This window comes from Chrysemys picta, chromosome 21 (genome assembly GCF_011386835.1).
Source record: "Chrysemys picta bellii isolate R12L10 chromosome 21, ASM1138683v2, whole genome shotgun sequence".
In the NCBI taxonomy this organism is placed as follows: Eukaryota; Metazoa; Chordata; order Testudines; family Emydidae; genus Chrysemys; species Chrysemys picta.
Genome location: NC_088811.1, coordinates 17,825,696 through 17,846,916, shown reverse-complemented (window position 1 = coordinate 17,846,916; position 21,221 = coordinate 17,825,696). Strand labels below are relative to the sequence as shown.

Genomic DNA, 21,221 nt, shown 5'->3' with positions numbered 1-21,221 from the left:
CCCTTCCCCGAGCGGGGAGGACACAGCGACCTCTGAGCTAATCACAGAGCTTCACAAACACAACACCAGGCCTGCCAGGCTTGTGGTAACTATAAACAGCCTCCGCCCAGAACAAAATACAGCCGCCTGGCACTGTTTATATACACAGCTCCATGATAATCCAGCCGTTCCTCACCCCCTGGAGTCAGTCCAAAGCCTTATGCAAGCATCTTGCACTTCCTCTTGTCGGAGGCCGTCGCTCCGGAGGGGACGACGTTCTGGGGAGCTTACAGGAGCTCTCTGCACCCCCCTCAGAAGAGCAAAAGACAGTCATCCACGTGAACAGAAGGCTGGAGCGCCCCGAGAGGTCCAAGCTCAGGAGAACATCGTGCAGGGACTGGCCATGCTGGAAAGGACCAGAGCCAGCGCCTGCGCCCCGTAGAGTCACTCCTGATCTACTCTGGGATAGGATTTGCCTTGACGTCAGTGGACCAGGCCCCAGAGCTCTACCTGCTCCATATCCTGCCTTCCCCCAAATGCAAACTCATCGGAGTGGCCCATAAATTCCCGCCCAGACTCCCTAACTAGCACTGATTTGCCAGGGCTGTTTTTCGGGAGGTTTTTCGGGGGATTGTGCCCCGGAAACCCCCCACATCAGGTGGATAGAGGGAGGCGCCCGTGTGCTGAAGTGCGTCCTGGGAGCCGAGCCGTGCAGCGTGCACCGTCGCTCAGCACACGCAGGATGAGCCCCGAATAAGGCCTCTGGCTCTGTGCCGCTGCTGCCCCCGTGACCTTTCGCACGCCCGAGCCTGCTCTGCCTGCCCCGCTCACCGGGCTGGTTGTGAAACCGAAGCCCAGGCTGAAATGACTCAGGCAGCGGGGACTGAGATAAACGCCCGGCTCCGTGCGGCTGGCTGCCGGCGAAGGCTGATTTGCGCAGGGGAAAGGTGGAACAGAGGGCTTGATGTTCTAGGGGTATTTAGGGAGAGGCCACCCCCTGTATTCACCTTAGCAAGCAACAGGGGGCTGATTCTGCGCCTGCTCCTGTTCTACGCCAGTTTGACTCTGCTGACACTCCTGATTTACTGCTGGGTAAGCGAGGTCAGGGTCAGGCCCCGTCTGCCTCGCTGCAGGGGATCGCTGACGGCGGGGGCGCTCGGTCCTGGAACACAGTAGCTGCCGAATTGCAGCGGCGGGGTCCTGTCTGAACTGCACTCAGCCAGCCGGGGATCAAAAAGCCCTTTGCCGGCTCGTAAGCTCGTGCCTGACTGGAATCCGGGGGGCGTCTCAGGCTGGGAATTGAGGCCGACAGAGGACAGGAGGGCTGGGTCCCTGCTGGGGGTGGTGGGAAGAGAGACATGGGGAACATGCAGCAGGAGGCAGAGGTTGCTAGCTCAGACAGTGAGAAGGGCAGAGAAAGGGCAGGGCAGGACTGAGGGGCTGTGCTAAAGTCGATGGAGCCGCGCTGATTTCCACCAGCTGAGGCTCTGGCCCAGAGCGTGCGAGTGAAAGGCAGAGCGAGGGAGTGGGACGGAGGAAGCAGGAAAGAAACAGAAGGAGACGCTGATTGTCGGTGTGTGACCGGGCACCAGGGTGCTGGGCAGTCCTGTTGCAGCACTGGGTGACCTCCAAGCCAAGCATAGGTCGATGGCCAGATAGGCCATGGGGTGCGGTTCTGGGAAGGCATTAGAGGACTAGCAGCCCTTGAATGTTGTGTCCAAGGGCTACACTAAGATGTCTGGATGTGTGCGGGGGGAGTTCTCGGCAACACTCAAGCCCTACCTCAGAGGTGAGAACGCTAGTGCAGACTAACTCAGAGATTAAGACGGACCCCGATAGACTCAACAGGACTGAGGGGCAGTGGTGTGTGTGGGGAGCCCAAGAGAGTCGTCACGGGGGGCGCTGTAGGTCAGGGTGGAGGCGAACGAGTTGAGCTCTGGTTGGTGGGGAGACAGGCCCAGAATAGGGGGCCTGCAGGTAAGGAATACGGGGCACCAGCTGAGCCGTGGAGGGTCCCTGGGGCTGTGGGTTAGCAGTTCAAGCCTTTGGCCCAGCTGTATATGGGATCCATCACTTGCTTGACTCCACTATTGTTAAGTCTTCCCTTTCACGAGCCTAAAGTTCACCAGGTCTGCTCAGAATTAAACTAGCAAAGCAAAACCAGCCGCTTAAGAAAACGCTGTTCGTTGCCTTTTGGAGCTGCGCTGGGGACTACGCGCCAGGCTAGTTCGGATGGTGAGCAAGGAGTGCTGGGGACAAATGCCCCGGCTGGATTCTGATCGCAGCCGGCCCAGGGTAAATCAGGAGCAGCATCAGCGTGAAACTGGCATCGGTGAGATCAGAATCAGGCCCCGTGTCTCCAGGGTGCGGGGCAAACAGCCTCACTTTCTAATTTTAAACCCCACAAGTGGAAATGAAGATAAAACAAAACAAAGGGCAGCCAGGGATCCAACTTCACCCTTTAAAGAGCTGACGAAAGTCCCGGCAGCCTCCCGACATGGGTGTATTCTGGCTGCTGGTCTGACACACAGAGGTCACCTTGCCTGCCTGTTGTCAGCTCCGGGAACTCACAGGGGAGCAAACTCAGAACTCTGTCTCCCTCGAGATCCTGGAGAGACTCGCCCGTCCCTGCAAAGTGAATCTGGATCCAAATACCCCCAGCAGCTGGGGAAGTTTGGATCCAGGTTTTGGTTTCACGTCATTATTGAAGGACAAGGTTTGGCTCTGGATAATAAATAGAGATAGGGATTGTGAAGAGCCCCACCGAATCTGGATCCAACCATCCCCCTCCCAGGTGTTTGGTGACCTTTGGGAATGAGTTTCACTGGTCCCAGGTCCAGTCTGTCCTGGGGATTTCAGCCATCGGTGGCCAGCCCCTAATGCAAACAGACAAAGCTGCTACAGGCTACAGTTTGCACTGATGCTCTTAGCCCTGCTTGAAACCAGTTTGGCCTGTTTACACTAGGGCTTTGTGTAGTGGCTGACCTCTTGGCTGACACACCAGGGAGGTTCGGGAACCCAACTGCTCCAGCTTGAGCTAAAATTCCCTAGCTGGGGCTGTAACGGACTCATCCTTGGGAGACTGGACACGGGGGGTGGGGGGGACATGTAACAGATTCACCAGGGGGTTACATTTGCACTAGTGCCGCTATACTGCAGAAAAGCCCCTGTGTAGACAAGGCCCGAGTTAGTGTGTGTGTGAGAGAGAGAGAGAGAATCTGGTTTCCAGCCACATGCACACCCGGGTTTGGCTGCAGCCAGGTCACCGCCCTGTATTACCTGCCGCTTGCCAATCTTCGCGTGGCTGGTGCTGAGTTCGGAGGGACCGTTTGCAAACAGAGAACTTTGCACCCGGAGCTGAGATTCAATTAATCAGGAAACTCACTTTGTCTTGGGTGGAAGCAATTTGTAAAAAAACAGCTCATCCATTCAGAGAATAGGAACAACACTGCTAGACTCAGGTGACCAATCACAAAGCTTGCCTGGCTCTTGTCCCTACTGTACAGGTATCCACCTCACAAAATGCACCCTGCAGTTGGTACCGATTGGCCCCGTTTGCCCACAGTCTTAGTAAAGAGGCCAAGGACTGAATGGGCCACAGAGATGGAACTCCCCCGGAGCCGTAGAAGGGGTCCCTCCAGCGCAGGGCTGGCTGGACGTGGGCGTGGGAAGCCGTCTTTGCTCTGTGGTGACACAGAGATAGGCATTGCTGTGAGCACCACCAAACTCATTGCACTTGTGACTGAAACCAGAGAGCGGCCCAGCTCCCAGCACTGAGGCTAATGACCCCACTAGCTGCCTGCGAGTAAAATCCCCTGGTCGTAAGGGGGAGTGAGCCGTCTCCCTGGCAGCGGCCGTGCCCTGCGCTCCCTCGGGCTGGGTCCCAGGTCTGCCCACGTCACTGAACGTGCCGTTCGGGTGTCTCACTCTTCTAATCCCCCCGGCTACGCCCGGGCTGGGTGTCCTCTTATGGGCCAGCTGCTTCCCTCTCCCCTCGCTCGTTGCCCAGGCCTGCAAACGGAGCCCATCTCTGCCTTCTCCTGGGAGCCAGTCCAGCCCCACGGATTATAAATAACCGACAGGTTTATAGCAGCCTCCTTCCCCTTACATGGCCCGACCCAAACAGCATTGCACAGAGGCCTGGTGCCCACGCAGGGAAGCGAATTGTTTATCTTCCTTCTTACCCAGCGAGCCAATGGGGCCAGGAGACGGGACAGTTACAGCTGGGCTCTCTCCCGGGGGGCGGGGCAAGCCCCCCTCTCATCACTGCACTGCTCTTGTGGTCCCTCGGCTTAGCTCTTTGGTGCTGCAGTCCCAGGTCAGCCCAGAGCTCAGCCGGGGCTGGGGCTGTGTCCTCCTTAGGACCACGTGTGGAATTAGCCCTGATTCTTATACCCCAGGGGCTGGTTACAGCCAGCATGGCTGGAGAATCATCAGTCTGTGGGGTGTGGGAGGGGGCCAGGCGGAAGAGATATTTGGCTGGCCGAGACCTCCTATGGGAGCCAGGCCCCTGGGGCAAAGTAGGGTGACCAGACAGCAAGTGTGAAAAATCGGGACGGGGGGTGGGGGGTAATAGGAGTCTATATAAGAAAAAGACCCAAAAATCGGGACTGTCCCTATAAAATCAGGACATCTGGTCACCCTAGGGCAAAGCAAGGCAAAGACCTGGGTTAGCTCAAAGGTCCCTCTCTGGAAGGGGCCAAATCCAAGTAGCCTGTGAGAAAGGTGGGATTTGAAGCGGGTTTCCAGCCCTCCCCGCCCCCCCAGCCCCCACTCATGGGGATGTTCTTGTGTCGGGGGTTTTGGCCATTCTGGTCGGATCTCGGTTTCCAGCTGGGAGCCATTGCCGTGACATCTTAATCCACGCTATTAAGCGTTGGCGGGGAAAGAGGGGGGAGGGAAAGATGCCCAGTGTATCAGCTGAAAAGAGACTTGGGGGTTCTCCTGGGAGCCCCAACTCCTTGCTTTACTGATCCCTGCTGCTTCATCGCAACTGGCAAGGGGCGCATCTTGCAGGAGAGAAACTGTCAGCACCCACAAAATTGCTGATGCTGGTGGGGGGGGGACATAGGAGTCAGGGGTGAAAGACTCACCTGCCAGTGGTGAAAGGTCACAGGGGAGTGGTGAGGGTGTGGTGGGGGAGGGGATCCCACCAAGGGAATTCAGACTCGTTAGCCAGGCTGCTCCCCCCACCGTCCCTGGCTGTGTCCAAGCGTGGAGTTGGGGGCTCTCTGCAGAGGGTGGGGGCAGCGTTACAGCCATTTGCAGCTCCTGGCGCCCCGGCCGCTCCCCTGGGTGAATCGGGTGGGGTTTGACCTTCCCGTGTCCCAGCCATTGGAACAGCTGAGGTGAAGAGCTCGGAAATAGACCGGAGGGGAAGGAGTGAGTCACCCGCTCTGGGAATAACCTTTTCGACAGGGCAAGGCAGGAGGGATGGAGGGCAGCAAGTTGCCAACGCCACCCACGGGTGCCATGGCTGCAGCCCCCTGAGACTGTCTGATCAGAGAGAGCCCCCGGCCCCCAGTGAGCCACTCCCAGGCACCGCTGAGAGGCAGAGCATGGCCAGAGATGCAGGGACAGTGCCTGGGGCAGAAGGTTATGACTCAAGGATGGTACCTGGGGCATCTGAAATCTGAGCTGGGGGATCAGCTCAACACCCCTCCTCCTGGCATCGTAGGGATGCCCAGGAACCATCCCTGCACTGATGTCTAGAGCCCAGAGGAGAGCTCTGAGCCAGCCGCTCCGCCCGAGGGCACCATGGTGGGCTGAATTCGAGGCCAGCTTGCACTACGAAGGCCCTCAAGTGGCTTCTCTCCAATGGGAGAGTTCAACCCTTGCCTGGAGCCTGCTGCTGCCTGGCCTTGTTCTCTGGTTGTGTTTGTGTGTGATGTGAGCGTGCATGTGCAGGGGGGTGTGCGTAGGCACTGTGTATGGGGCATGCGTGTGCAGGGTGTGTGAGCGTGCGTGTGCAGGGGTGTGTGCGTAGGCACTGTGTATGGGGCATGCGTGTGCAGGGTGTGTGAGCGTGCGTGTGCAGGGGTGTGTGCGTAGGCACTGTGTATGGGGCATGCGTGTGCAGGGTGTGCATGGTGTGTGAGGGGCGTGTGCAGGGGTGTGTGCGTAGGCAGTGTGTATGGGGCATGGGTGTGCAGGGTGTGCACGCTGTGTGACGGGCATGTGCAGGGTGTGCACGCTGTGTGAGGGGCGTGTGCAGGAGCGTGTGCGTAGGCAGTGTGTATGGGGCATGGGTGTGCAGGGTGTGCACGCTGTGTGACGGGCGTGTGCAGGGGCGTGTGCATAGGCAGTGTATGGGGCATGCGTGTGCAAGGTGTGCACGCTGTGTGAGGGGCGTGTGCAGGGTGTGCACGCTGTGTGAGGGGCGTGTGCAGGGGCGTGTGCTCAGTGCAGGCAGGACAAGACTTGGAGACTTTAGGGGGTGCTGGCTGGATGCCCAGGCAGTCCAGGCTTTGTCCATAAAGCTCAGCCTTGGACTCCACGGGCGAGTCCAGTGCCGTGATCTAGGGGCTCCGTGGGTCGCTGGCGAGCTGGCCGGACACTGTACGTGCCGTGAGGGTGGAGGCTGGCGCTGGGGTACCGCTGGCAAAGGTGGTTCTGTCAAGGTGCAGGCCAGACTTGTCCAGCTCTGTGGCCATCATCAGGCCCAACCTCCCTGGGATTCCCCAGCTCCTGGTGATGGTAATGAGAGCCCCGAGCCAGGGGTCATCTCAAGGGGATTGTAAGGAACAAGCTAATCCGCCAGTGACGACCCCCTGACCCTCCGGATGGGCCGGCCAGATCCCTGTACTATTGCCCCCAACTGCCCAGGAGCGTGTGGCATCACTGCAAGCACAGGGGTCTGTCAGCCCAAACCAAGCCAGCTGGAGAGCCAGCCCTGACTGCTGATGGACTTTGACTCCTAACAGGGCCCTCCAGCTGCCTGGCCAGGAACGCCCAGGTATGTGGGAAAAGAGGGTATTTAACCATCAATGAATGTAGGCTTGACGGCGCTGGAGCCGGACCAGAACAGGGACAGGCAATGGCAGTGCAGCGTCCCTGCTCTGATGGGGGGCAGCAGTCCTGACCTGCAAGGACCCCACGTTCTGTCTCAATGTCCCATTCGATCTCCGATCCCTCTGTCGAGGGTGCCCAGGTGGGCGTTTGTGATGGAGGCTCCCCGCACTCCTTGCATGTGGCTCACAGAGCAACGGTGAGAAGGGGCCCAGCTGTGCCTTGGTGATAGGGAGACCCGGACGCCTCTGTCCTGAGAACCAGGGCCGGCTCCAAGCACCAGGCAACCAAGCACGTGCTTGGGGCGACACCTGGTAAGGGGCGGCCAATCTTGGGGTGGCGGGGGGCAATGTGGCGCGGCGCTCGGCAGGGGGGGGTTCCGGCAGCGTGGCACTTGGCGGGGGGTGTTTGGTGGCGCGGTGCTCCGTGGTGGGCGGGGGGTGTTCGGCGGCGTGGCACTCAGCGGGGGGGTGTTTGGCAGTGCTCCGTGCGGGCAGGGAGGGGCTTCAGGAGTGCAGCGCTGCACGGGGGGTGGAGGTGTTCGGCGGCGCGGCGCTCCACAGGGGGTGGGGGGTGTTTGGCAGTGCGGCGGGGGGCGGAGGCTGTTCGGTGGTGCGGCGCTCGGCGGGGGTTTCAGCAGCGTGGCACTCCGCGGGGGACGGGGGGTGTTCGGCAGGGCGGCAGGGGGGCGGGGGCTGTTTGGCGGCGCGGCGCTCGGCAGGGGGTGTTCGGCGGCGCTCTGCATGGGGGGGTTCAGCCGCGCAGCGGGGGGTGGAGGGGTGTTCGGCGGCGCGGCGGGGGGGCGGCGGCGCTCGGCGGCGCTCGGCGGGGGGGAGGGTTCGGCGGCACGGCACTCGGTGGGGGGGGGTGTTACGGCGGGGCGGTGCTTTTTTTTGCTGCTTGGGGCAGCAAAAAAGTTAGAGCCGGCCCTGCTGAGAACGGATGGATTGACGGGAAAACGCTGCCAGCGCAGCGCGTGAGAACGGCGGGGGGCCACTCCCCAGCACGGGGTGGCCGAGCGGAGAGGAGCCAGGGAGAAGCTGCGATGGCAGTCACTGGGGGTGTCACGGCTCTGCCCCATTCCGCAGGCTTTCCGGGGGCAGACAGTAGCAACAGCAATGAACCAAGAGGAAGCGGCAGTCAGGAGTTACCAATCATTTATAACAAACCAAACCAATCTATATACAGAATAGCTCCAGCATAGGGTCAATGGGAAATGCAGCCCCTCCCTCGCCCCCCCCAACCCCCCATGGCAGGTGTAGCCATGTGTGATCGGCTCCAGCCCTTTATTCAGTGTGTATCTGGATCACGCTTGACACAGGCCCACTGGGAGGAAGAGGAACCAGGGCTCAGCTGATCCCGTAGGCTCCTCCAGCCCTCCCGGCCTTTTGTGTGGGGACCTGGCTGCAATTGGATTTAGAGCTGTCAAACCTAGACTCTGCCAAATTGTGTCCCCTTCCGTGGGTCTGTCCCTGCCCCTCTCTCTTCTCCGTCCTCTGTACACATGCTCCACGTTGGACTCCTTCGGTTACCCTGAGTCCATTGCTGGGCACTGGGGCCGCTGTCTGGTGCTCCTAGGTTCTGTTCCTGGCTCTGATTCTTGTGCCTTGAGAAACGGATTAATGGCTGTATAAACAGGAATGATCCCCTCCCAGCACTCACACTACTGGTTCTGGTCAGACTCACCCTCCTGGGATTTGCCCCTCAATTCCTGAGGCAGCACTTGTACTTACAAATATAAATAAATCATAACCCTGACTCCCCCTCAAGCTGTTCCTACAGATTCCTCCTGCCTCTAGTTTTCTTGGAGCTTTTTATAGTCCTGAACTGTATCTAATGAGACCCACCTGTTCTGGCTGCCATGGTGAGTCAGCAAAATACCTCTGTGCATCTTAAATACAGGGTCTTAAAGCCTGGCACCTGAACACAGTGCTACTTACTGAACTCTCAGGGCTGTAGTGAGGCTTGATTGGTGTCTGTAAAATTCTATATAAGAGATAGGACTGACCCAGACTTCAGATTTGGATTTGAGCATCGCCAGAATTCAGGAGTGTTTGGATCTGAGGGTACGGTTGGGGACCCCCCCCCCATGCTTGAGTAGGTCTTTCCCCCTCCCCACCAGAGGGAACACTGCCCCAAGAATGACCAAGGTCTTTGTTCAGCAAGAGTCCCACCAGCAATTTAGCTCTCACCCACAAGCTCCGACTTTCTCGCCGTGCAAAATTTGTGCGTGGAATTGAATTGTAATAGTTCTATGAAAGAACCTCCAGGGCCAAATACATTGATTCCCAAGGGAGTTCCACTGGTTTACATCAGAGATGAATGTGGTGACCCTGTGTCTAAAACTCTGCCAGGGACTCAACTGTTGGCTGGTCTTATCTTGTGTCTTACAAACCAAACAGGAGGGGGAGCGACAGAGCCTGATGCTGATATCATGTAATTTCCTTCTCCCCTTCTACCCCCATCCCCTGCTGCACAGCTCTGCTGCTCCGGGACTTCCTTCTTATCACCCCTCCCAGTGGATTTCCACTTAAAGAGCAGCTGATGTCTCCTGGGAAACGTGGAGAAATCTCAAGCCCAGAAACACTTCTGCTCCCATCTCCCTCAGTCCGAGGGATGAAACTGGCGAGTTCTTCTCACTAGGCCAAATCCATCCCTGGGGTAAGCTCCGCTGAAGTCAGTGCTCTCGAGTCTCCTCTCACACCGGTGTAGATCAGGAGTAACTCCATTCAGTGGGGCTACAGCGGTGTAAAACCAGGGTCAGAGAAGAATCAGGCCCAGTGAATTTAGTCTGATAAATGAATACGATGAATGCCTGGATCTCCCTATACAGAGATTGTTATTTGAACCTCCCAAGGACTAGGCCCTGGGTCAGCTCAGGACCCCACTCCCTACTTCCCTAGGGTGGGACAACCTGCTACACCTACTAGCCTGGGAGGAGTTTGGGTCCCATCGGGACAAGAGTTCCAGGTTACACACTGGGGGCTAAATTTTCCTCCCCGTCACGTCAGCACAAGCCCATGGGGCCAGATCCTGATCTCAGTGACGCTGGTGTAAATCCAGAAGCGCCAGGGCCAAATCCTGCTCGCACTGAAGTTCATGGCAAAACTCCTAAGTGGGGCTAAATCATTCTCTCAGCAAAGTCAGGCGTAGGGGCCAACTGGAAGTCAACGGCAAAACTCGCGGGGCCAGCTCCTGAGCTGGGGGAAATGTGACTTCGCTGCAGGCAAATGAAGTCAATGGGGTCAGACTGCTGGACAGCAGCTCAGGATCTGGCCCCCGGTGACTTCAGTGGGACCAGGACTTTGCCCCTATGCTGGTGTAACTGGGATCAGAATTTGGCCCAATGGCCCTTGCTTTTGTTGAAGCTTTGAAAGAAGCCCCCGCTGCTCTTTAAAGAGTCGTTTCTAGGGCATCTCAGGCCAGCTGCTTCCCCATGCCCCGCCCCGCCCCCCGGCGCCAGCCGCTCAGATTTTGATTTCAGTCCGGAAGGTCTGCTGGACGTGCTCTGTGTGTTTGGCTGGGTGCCGCCTGGCTTTGACGGTGAGGGTGCCATCCACGCCCAGGGCAGAGGTGACGGAAGTGGGGTTCACGTCTTCAGGCAGCTGGCACTTGTGGGTGAAGGTGTTCATGACGGTCCCATCCGCGGCTAGCTGGAAGGGAGAAAGAAACAGAGGTGGGTCATGCTGGTGGCTACAGCACGGGCTGGCACGGCGCTCTTTGTTTGCCCCAGGCCATGGGTGAAAGAAGATGGCCCCTGGGCCAAAAGGAGGTTGCTTCTTTAGGGCAGAGTAGAAGAAGAGTAGGGAAAGCAGTTGTCTGGTCTGGCTCTGCCATTCCCTGCTTGTGACCTTGTGTGAGTCCCTTCCCTGCCCCTTGTGCTTTCTAATCAGATTTACCTGCTCCCCAGGTTTGGTGGGAGGCACCTGAGTGCCTTGGACTGGGTAGGGAGGGAGTGGTTAAAGGAGACTGGGAGTCATGACGCCAGAGCCCTGTTCCTGGATCTGCCGCTATGCACCCTCTGCGCTCTGGTGGCCCCATCTGACAAATGGACCGAATACCGACTGACTGCTGAGATGGGCTGGGAGCTTAATTCACAGGGTTGCCAACTTTCCAATTTCTGAAAACCGGACACCCCTGCTCCGCCCCCTTCCCCCAAGGCCCTTCCCCCTCCCCAAGGCCCCGCCCCTGCTCACTCCTCTCCCCTCCAATCAAAACAAAACCACCTAAACTCCAAAGCAGGAATATTGCAGAAAATGGCACGTTTCCGACCCCTTCTTTCACTCTTACAAAGTGGTCTGAGGAACGGCGTGGGGTGAAGATATTCAGATTTGTCAGGGGACTTGGGGAAGTGTCATGGAGTTGCTCACTACTATACAATCATCACCGGTACCGATATCCCTAACCCTGCACCGGACCAGAGCTGGCATAGAAAAGCCTGGTGCCAGAACAACCCTTCGACGGAGAACAGTCGGGCTACCGATCGTTACTACACAAGTCCTGTGCGTCATGAAATATGAACACAGCAAATGCATGTCAGCCACAGAAGCTGCTCTGATTCCCCCCTCTCCCCTCTAAGCAAAACATGGACTTTCGCTGGCTGCGTTTTCATTGTGGCTGAAAAGTTCGTCTTGCCCCCTTCACCAAGAGCACACTGAGACCAGGGGACGCGGTCCACTTTGTGCTGTACAGAGAACAGGTCCAAGGGGGCCAGTCCCGTGATAACCCCAACAAGGCTGCGGGTATTTAGGATCCTCTTTAAGACACATCATTGAGGGAGGAGGGAGAGGGAGGGAAGAATGTGGGGAGAAGGGGAGATACTGACTCTACTGATGCTAAACCTCCAGCACCTCCTCAAAGGTTCCTAAAAACGTTAAAGACCTTTAAATAAACTCCGATACTGACACAATGCCCCCCCCCCACACACACACATATACCCACCAGAGGCGAGGATACAGCACATAGTAATTTCAGGGTGTTGGGATCTGGGTGTGGGGCATTGTGGACTCCATGTTTCCCCTGAGGAATGAGGGAGAGGGGACCTGGCCCTAGGCGCTGCAAAGGGGTGTGTGTGGTGGGCCGGGTGCAGGCCCGGGAAGGGGGGTGAGGCTCAGAGCCAAGGCGGCCCCATTGGGGGAACAGGCGCATGGGGCTTTTGTAGCCGCAGGGGCTGGCTGGGGACACAGCGGCTCTAGGCTGGGGGGAGAAGGTGTGGAGGGGGTCAGCAGAGAGGTGAAATGCTGCTCGCAGTCCGGTCCCTCTGCCAAGTGGCAGGCGGAGCCCCTCCACCCAGGGGAGCAGGGATTCTCCTGCAGGGGCTGAGCAGGGAACCCCTTCTCCTCGGGCTGCCCCAGGTGCTGGGCAGGGGGCATAGCAGGTGCCCGGAGGAGGAGGAGGGGTGCCCTGTCCTGGCTACTCTCCCGTGCCACATGGGAGCTGTCGGTGGCGTGGCAGGGTCACTGTCGGGGGTCTGCCAGGGGCCGCGGGGCAGGAGCAGCAGCGGGAGCAGGGGGGGAACAGTGGAGCCCGGGCTGCTCCTGGGCGCGCTCTCCGCTGCCCATCCCTGGTGCTGCTGCTGCTGCCACTGGAGGTGGCGGCGTGTGAGACGTGGGCGCACGCTGGGGGAGCAAAGGAGGAGGGCACGGCCGCTTGCTGCTCCTGGCTCTATGCCACGATCCCCTTGGCAGCGCCTGTCTGTCCGCCTGCTTGGCCCCAACTATCCCGGCACCCCTGCAAGCGGCAACCAGACTTTGGCTGTCCGGGTCAGTGTTTCTGACCGGACACTGGTCAGGTGCCATTTTCGACTGGACTTTCCGGTCGAAAACCAGACACCTGGCAACCCTCATTCGTTCCTGGTTGGAAAGCGCTTTCTGCGCCGCAGACGGAAGGTGCTGGAGATGGGCAAAGGCCTGTTATTGTGGAGAAGGCCTGTCTGTGCGTCTTCAGAGGCACTGCGGGCCTGCTCCATGGTGGGGCGGCCACACGCCTCTTGGAGCGGATGGCATTGCTCTCACAGGTTGTGCGCAGCGTCAACGGTTGCGTATGAGCTCTAGGCCCGGAGGAGCTCACATCTACTCAAGTAACCAGCCCCTCCCAAGAGGTACCACTGTAGGGAGTGGTGAAGGGGGCATGGCTGTGGGACAGCTGTAGCTCACAGCACCTCCTAGTGGCAGAGGCTTAAGACTGAGGTGGTTGTGAGCTCCCCAAACCGCTCTCTACAGCGCCCCCTGCTGGAAGGGGCTGGGTGGCAGTAGCTGTAATCTCCCCCTACCCAGCGCTTGTGCACCATTCTCTAGTGTCTCCTGCTGGGAGAGGCTGGGACTGGAGTAGCTGAGAGCTCCTTCCTAGCCAGAGCTCCTGCAATATACACGACAGCGCCTCCCGCTGGACGAGGCCCCTGCTGCAGTAGCTGCGTATTCCCTTTCTCCCTCCACCCACCCAGCTAGTGCATCTGAGTTGTTCCCGGAGGTGTTTCCAAACAAGGAGGCTGGAGCTGCCGTCCGAATGGAAGCACAGAAGAGTCTGGGGAAGGTTACATCATTCTGCAGCTCCCACTGGAGTGATTAAGAGCACATCGTTAAAGCACAGTGGCCCGTATCTCCATGGATACTCTCCAGAACATAGTGTCCCCGGAACCTGGCCGCGGAGTGAGCAGATGTCGGTGCACATGAGCAGCACAGAGCCCTTGAATGGCAGAGAAGATCAGTATGTACCAGCCAGCCTCATAATGAATTTAGCACCAGGGAGAGGTGACAGTGCTGGAGAATGTTGTCCTCATGCCCTATATATCCCCAGGACGGGCACAGCCCGGGCAGTTGCAGGGCAAGTTTCCCCGGTATTGTCCCGTTGCCAGTGTGCTTTGCTGCTGCCCTAGACGGACCTCCTCTGGGGCAGAGAGGGCAGCATGCATAGCCTAGGGGGTCTATTCTGTGCTGGTCTCTGCTGCCAGTGCTGGTGGTGTGATTTAGGTTCCTGCCTGAGACCCATCAAACTCATGTCATATGATGGCCTCAGACTGCCCTTTAATTAGTGACATAGCCCTGTACCCAGTGCCTTATGCACACTCCATACCACATGCCCCTTGCCCCAAAGAGCAGCTCACAATCGCAGTTAGGACAAAGCCAAGAGAACAGGTGAGGTCAGCTCGGATGTGAGGGCTACTGAGGGTGAGATGGGAAGGGAGCCGGCCGCGAGAAGAAGGGGGGGGGGGCTCTGAAGAAGCGGAAAGAAGATGCCTAATCGGTGAGACCAGCTGTCCAAAGGGCAGGATGCTAGAAGATACCAGGCCCAGAGTGGAGAGAAGAGAAGAGAGACGTGAGTGGAGCAGGATCTCCAAGGGGTGGGTAAGGAAATTGAGTCTGATGGGGTGAAAACTATCAGGTGACCCTAGCATTTAGCACCCTGGGTCAAGTGCAAACCAGCAACAGGCAAAAGGCTCTAGAGTCCAGTAACGGTCCCCTGAGCCAGCCGGCCTGTTGCTAACTGCACTCTGGAGTGTTCCAGGAGCTCTGCAAGGTGGTGGGCCTGGCAGCTGCTCCAGCGAGCTGCAGCGGGAAGGATGATCCAGGCCTGGGAATGGAGCCCACGTGCCAGGAGGAAAACCCTGGAGCGGCCAGGGAGGGGTTAAAGAAAGGGAAGAACGGATGGCAGGTGGCCCGGAGCCTGATTCTCCTCTCACTCAGGCGGATGTAAATCAGGAGTCACTTCACTGAAGTCAGCGGCGTGACACCAGCGTATGTGAGAGGAGATCCATGCCCAGGTCTTCTGGCACTCCCAAAGCAGGTACAGAGACGCCAGCCTGCGCTCGCTCTGGGATGGCATCTCCCTGCACCCATCGCGCTCTGCCCCCAAAGGTGCTGGGGGGGATGGTAGAGGGTACAGAGAAGGGAGCTGTCATTCGAGCTGCCACAAAAGGGTGGCACTTGACTTTGGGGCGATAACAGCGTTTACCATCTTAGGCCAGGTGCCACCCTAGAGTGATCAAATGGGGCAGTGTGTGAAGTAATCTCGGGCTTCCCAAAGTACCCACAGAGAGAGGGAGCTGTGGGAAGGGAGGGATTGAACCAGCTTTCCCATGCTTCCTCTGGTGGGTAATAGATCAGGTTTGATTCTGGTCTCGCAGACGTGTAAATCACCAGCCACTCTAGTGAAGTCAATGCAGCCCCCTTGGCATAAGTGGACCAGAACCGGGCGTGCCTGCTCCGAACACAAGCTCTGAGGGCCAGATGCTGGACAGAACCTGCCCTGCCTGCTGCCGAATCTCCTGCAGAGCCCTCGCTCAGGGCATCGCCCTGCTCCAGCCTGGGGCCGCGATCTGTGTTGGGACGAGATGGGGCAAGGTGGTGGTGCAGGGGCACACGTGTCCCCGCGTGGTGACCTGACCAACGAAGCCCACAGGACCAGCTGTTAAAAGTGAAAACGAGAAGATTCCACTGGGACAAGCACCCCGAGCCCCAGATACTGAACTGAGCTTAGCCAGACCCGCAGGGTTCAGGTCTAGAGCTTGGCCTGGAAATCCCCCAAGATCAAGATGGTTAAACCTCAAAAAAGGGACAGGGCCGGTTTCAGACTGAAGGGAAGAGCTGGGAGTAACAGGCCCATTTAAAGGAACTGGACTCAGGGACATGTGTTCCCAGCTGGGCCAATGAAGAGGGCAGGGCAGCACCTGGGGGCTATAAAAGACCAATCAGGTGGCTAGCAGGAGAAGAGAGCTGTTAGAGAGAGAGAGGGTGGTTTCAGGGAAAAGGTAGGAATGTAGCAAGGGGGTTTGAGCCAGGGTGGGAGGCAGGCAGGCAGAGCGAGATGCCTGCTGGCTTGGAGCTGGGGCTGAGGGCCAAAGACAGGGAAGCAATTGGGACTTACCCACTGATGTCTCCTTGCTGGAGACCTGGACTCAGAGGGCCAGGGGGAGTGAGAGATGCTCCCAGCAGAGAGGCTGTGGGGGTTCTCTGGGAAGACCAGGGTTGCACCCCAGAAAGAAGTGTTGGGGTGAGGGTCCTGGTAGAAGGCTGGAGGTGTGGCCGAAGACATTAAAGTCTGGTGAGAATGAAGCCAGGTTTTAAGGGCTACCTGTGCTGGGGGTGGTCTGGACTGTTTTGGGACTGTGGGTTAGGGATTGTTTGCACTATTGAGGGACTAGAGGATAAGCTTCTGCCAAGTTGGTAGGGACTCAGAAAGGAAACTGGGGTGAGGGGCCACTTGCAGTGCTCCCCTGGGGGGGAGGCCCTTTGTTTACAGATGGGTTTGAGTTGTGGGGGTGGAGGCGCAGCCTGAGCTCGGGGCTGAGGTTTGGGTGGAGATTTGGGACAGTGTCACTGAATTTTGGATGAACACATGGCCTGGGGCTTGGAGTAAACCCCTGTCTTGTCCTGCCCAACCCACCGTGCCCACGACTCCTACAAGACTCGGTCAAGGGGACAGCTCTACCCAGGGCAGAGGGAGCCTTATGGGCTGAGGGAGCGGCCAGTGCTGCTGCTCCAGGCCCTGTTCTCCTGTGCACATGGAAGGCCGCTGTGGCGGAGCCATTCACCTTCTCGGCGTGGACCTCGATCTGGTTGTTGGAGGTGGTGACAATGATGTCCTCAGGGGAGAAGTCGCTGACGTCCACGGCGAACTGGTAGGTGTCCCCCAGGGTCTTAATGTTTCCCATGTTGCCTGGCCGGGCTGCGGGGAGAGGAAAGAACAAAGTGAATCACTCCTGATCCCTGTGCAGAGATTTCTCCCTGTGCCCGGGGTGGATCAGGGCCCATCCCAGGGTGACACGGGAATCCAGCTTTTTACCAGGAGCTGCTGTATGCAGCTGTACAGGTGGGTACGGAAATCTGGGGGGGTTTCTTATCTTTGATTGGAGCAAAGGAAAATGGTTCCCTGCCCCCACCACTAGATATTGGGCATGATCCCAAACCCACTGAAGTCAGAGGGAGTCTTCATGGATTTTGGCTCAGTATTAGTGGACCAATTAGTGGAGTAATGGTCTCAAGTTGCAGTGGGGGAGGTCTAGGTTGGATATTAGGAAAAACTTTTTCACTAGGAGGGTGGTGAAGCACTGGACTGGGTTACCTAGAGAGGTGGTGGAATCTCCTTCCTGAGAGGTTTTTAAGGTCAGGCTTGACAAAGCCCTGGCTGGGATGATTTAGCTGGGGATTGGCCCTGCTTTGAGCAGGGGGTTGGACTAGATGACCTCCTGAGGTTCCTTCCAACCCTGATATACTATGATTTTATGACCTCTCTCGCCTTGTCGGTAACCCCAGTCTGGAGCTGTGTACTCACCAGAAAAGGGTTCTGATTGTCAGTGCTATGAAAGATGGATGTTTCTTTATGGCAGTGGGGGGAAGAATGCTTGGGAAACCAAGGACTTGACTTTCAAAACTGCTTGTGCAAAGAGACTCATCGAGCGGTGCATGTGCAAAATTGTTTGTGCAGTTGTGCGCTTGATTTGCGCACAAAGTTACTGTGATTGCATTTGCACAAGCAAAGGTGGCAGTTATGCATCTAACTGTCCGTCTGCATTTGCAATGACCAGATTCACATAGGAGTAGGGGAATGGCCACTATCAGACCAATGGTCCGTCTGGGCCAGTAGCCTGTCTGACTGTGGCCAGTACAGGATGCTTCAGAGAAGGGTATAAGACCCTGTATTGGACAATTATGGTGTAACCTATCCATGGAAGTTCTTCCTGAACCAAGTTAGTGGTTGGCTAAGGCCCTGAGCATGAGTGTATTCTTCATATGCATTTTTATCCTCATTAAGGTAGCTGAATGTTCCCATATCCACAGAAATGCCTAAGTCCTTTTTGAATCCTACTGAGCTGTTAGCCTTAATGACAGTCTTGTGGCATGAGTTCCATGGGTTAATTATGCATTGTTTCCTTATATTCGTTTTCCATTGCTTGCCTCCTAAAGTCATGAGCTGCAAACCTTCAGATGCAACTATTCCAGGGTAATGCCGGTGGGTTCTGCCCTTGCTTTGACATTGAAGGTCTCTTCAGCAAGGAGTTGCACGTTGAAACGAGCTCACTTTCCTTCTTTCACCAACCCCAGTTTTGCTCAGATTTCGTCTGTTTTACTCTGGGATCTTCCCTCTAAAAGAAATACCACAGTCCTCCAGAGCAGTGCCCCCCCTCCCCCCCCAGCCGTGCAGCAGGTCCCTGTTGTAAGCTGGGATGTTTAGGATCACCACTACAGAGTAGTGCAGTGGAATGGGCCTGATTCTGCTTTCACTTTCCACTGGTGTAAATCTGGAATAATCAGGGCCCAATTGGAGACAATGGACTTGTATTGGAGTAAGTGGCAGCAGTTCTGTTCCTATGCTGCGCATCAAGCTCAGCTTTCAACACCAGGATCTGCCTTGTGATGAGTTTGCAGTTCTCAGCTTTGTTCATCCTCTTTTTTTTTTGAGGGGGTGTGTGGGGGGGCAATGGCATTATTTCGCCACCTCTGGAGCTGATGGCTGCCAGGTGGGCCCAGGCTCAGCTGTGATGCTTGTACAAAACCCTTCTGGGACGGTTCTGCTGCAGTCGTTAGCCGGAGTCCCGCTTTGCTCCGTTATCTGGTCAGTCAATAAAAAGCTGCGTTTTCCGGGGCTGAGTCTGTCCTCACTCAATCAAACTGCTCCCAGCAAACCACTCATCCCCCCTCCTGTCTGCAAATCGCCCACAGTTGCACCCCGATTTTTACCAATTTGTCCATTTTATGCAAAAATCACCCAATAAACGGGAGAACTTCCAGCCTGCCCTTTGCCTCTGAATTGTTCACCTAGACCCAGCGCTGTTCGGTAGTAGGGGTGGACTTCACCCCGGTGCAGGGGGCCCCATCATGCGTCACTTATGCACTTGAGTCACGCACAGACCACTGCAGAGAGGTCAATGTGCCCCCAGGGGATTGGTTGCCAGGGTAAGTCACATGACATTGGTTCTCTTTCTGTTTCCTCACAACATGGATTTTTTTTGGTTTCTTGAACAAATGACTTTTGGCTCCAAGACTTGCTTTCATTGGCTATCTGGGCGAAGGAAACCTCCCTTGTGCCCAGGCTGGTGAAAACCATCAAAGCCCCTCTGGGACACTTAGCCAGATAAATCTCCCCAAATGCTTTTTCGTAGAGTTGGTCTGTCCTGCCCCTTATGGACTCTCTCTACTGAAACACTTCAGAGGCTCCCTGAGATGGGAGCAGAAGTTTTCCTCTATATTCCTCTGGCTTTTTCTGTTGTCCCCCTTCCCTGTCCATACAGATCCGCTGAGAAATCAGGGGCATGAGGGTAAGGCCCCTGCCTCTGGGTGACATGCTGGTGAGGGCGTAGAGGTGGTTCCCCAGATACCCTGAGACAACACCCCTTCTCCTCTGACAGGCCCCTATTCTCCATGGAAACCAAGGCTGCCTCTGGCCGTGGACGTCAATTCCCACTGTTTCCCAACAGATGTCCCCTTGAACACCTGCTCGGGCTGTCCCAATGCTCTTACAAGAAACACCAGGAGGTTCCCAGGGTCTGTCAGCCACCAGCTGCACTCCGACCCAACGGGCACCCCGCCCCCCATGAGTCCCGTACAAACACCTAGCAACCGGGGGCAAGCCTGGATCCCTTGTCTCGCTGAGTCCAGCACAGCATGGGTGACGCGGTCTCTTTCCCACATGTAAAGTGGCAAACCAAGGATTAGGAGGTGCTGGAGTCACTGTCAAGGCAATCCCTGGGGGAATGAAGGGGTCGTGCTTCCTCTCCCCCTGAGCCCACCAACTTCTGATGTCCCATTGGGGTCTCCCTCAATGCAGCTGCATGGCTAATGCATTTACACGTAGGTCTGCCCCTCACCAACCTCTCGTAGGGTAGTGCCTCCATCAGGACTGGAGTGTCTGGGAGCTTTTCCCCGGTGTGCACTCCTGCCCCACACCCTACAGCGCAGCCCCATGGCCAGTGCTCCTAGAACATCTGCTGCCGGGGAGCATGGAAACGTTTCTGCCCATTGTGTGGATCCGAGTAGCCTCCCGAGAGCTGGCACTACCCATTCCTGACTTCCTGCTTTCCCCCTTGAAAATAGGCGGGGAATATGCTGGGAACAAGCAGCCCAGAGGAAACATCCCCCATGCTGGGAGGTCCGGACATTTCCATCACCCCCCACCCCCCCACCAGCTGACTCCTCCTAGGAACCCAGCTCGCTGGCTGCAGGAGTCGTGACTCCCCAGTTGCTGCTCCATATTGTTTGGTATAGCTCCCCATGTTGGGACAGGCTGCGCCCCTACCCTGCCCTGCCAATCTCTACAGCACGCCCTGCTGACATGAGGCCAGGCCTGGAAAAGTTGGGAGCCTCCCCACAGCCAGCATCTTGAGCTGGGATGCGCCTCCCCATGCCCGTGCTCCTGCACCCTCCCCTAGAGCGCCCCCTGCTGGGAGAACCGGAAATAGAGTAGGTGTGAGAGGCCCCCTCGTTCAGGGCCCCTCCAGCTTGCTCTGTTGTGCCTCTTGCTGGGGGCAGCTGAGGCTGGTGTGTCTGTGAGCTCTTCCACACTCAGCCCTCCTGCTCCGCTCCCTACTGCCTGGACTGCTGGGGGTGGGGGGGGGGGAGGCAAAAAAGGGGCCGGGAGCTTCCCTCCACCAGCTCATGGTGAGACTTCAGGAACTGGGGTAAGGACGGGGGCGAGAAAAAGCCCTTTAGTGCTAAGGGACGTGCATAAAGGACCAACTGGGAGACTAGACAGTTGTTCAGTAGAAGCAAGTTTTACCCCCATAGATAGAAGCAACCACCCGCTCGCTCTGCCAACGAACACCTTGATTTCCAGCCACCACCACTGCCCGCTTTGCCCCCCTTCCCGTCCCGCGTGCAATCAACGCCGCCAGATCTCGGGCCGCGTCCGCTGGCAGGTGCCAACTTGCCTGGGAACACCAGGGGCTCGTTGCGCGGCCTCAGGAAGTTCCCGAAGTCGTCGCCGAAGAGCCCGCGGGCTTTCTCCATGTGCTGATCCCGGGTGGGGGTGGGCGAGGAGCTCTGGTGGAAACTGCGCTCCGAGCGGAAGGCAGAGGAAGATTTCAAGCTCATTCACCTCCAGGGCCTCGTGGAGGGCGGGGGAGGGAGAAACAACCCACCAATCAACCAACCACAGGTGGGGGGGAAATCCTCTTCTCTCCTCCTGGATGAAAATGGGAATCGGAGCTTGTTCTGGGTGTCCCTGCCACTGTCCCCTTTATAGCAGGCTGGGTGGATGGAGCCAGCACAACTCAGAGGCAGCTGATGGGCTTATAAAGCCCC

The 21,221-nt window shown here is 57.4% G+C and overlaps 1 protein-coding gene across 1 annotated transcript; it reads right to left on the bottom strand.

The window, feature by feature from the left end:
• Positions 1-8,127: 8,127 nt before the first annotated feature.
• Positions 8,128-21,202, bottom strand: HSPB7 (heat shock protein family B (small) member 7). Its single transcript, XM_005281773.5, has 3 exons — positions 20,849-21,202; positions 16,517-16,650; positions 8,128-10,640 (listed from the first exon to the last, which is right to left on the bottom strand). Exons 1-3 carry the CDS (start codon positions 21,009-21,011, stop codon positions 10,455-10,457), a joined length of 483 nt encoding a protein of 160 aa, XP_005281830.1. The 5' UTR covers positions 21,012-21,202; the 3' UTR covers positions 8,128-10,454.
• Between the last annotated feature and the right edge of the window lie 19 nt (positions 21,203-21,221).

Coding starts and splice junctions, on each gene's coding strand:
- HSPB7 (XM_005281773.5), bottom strand. CDS start 21,011: ATGAGCTTGAAATCTTCCTCTGCCTTCCGCTCGGAGCGCAGTTTCCAC. Junction 16,651..20,848: donor CGAGCCCCTGGTGTTCCCAG/GCAAGTTGGCAC, acceptor CTCTCCCCGCAG/CCCGGCCAGGCAACATGGGA. Junction 10,641..16,516: donor TCGAGGTCCACGCCGAGAAG/GTGAATGGCTCC, acceptor TCTCCCTTCCAG/CTAGCCGCGGATGGGACCGT.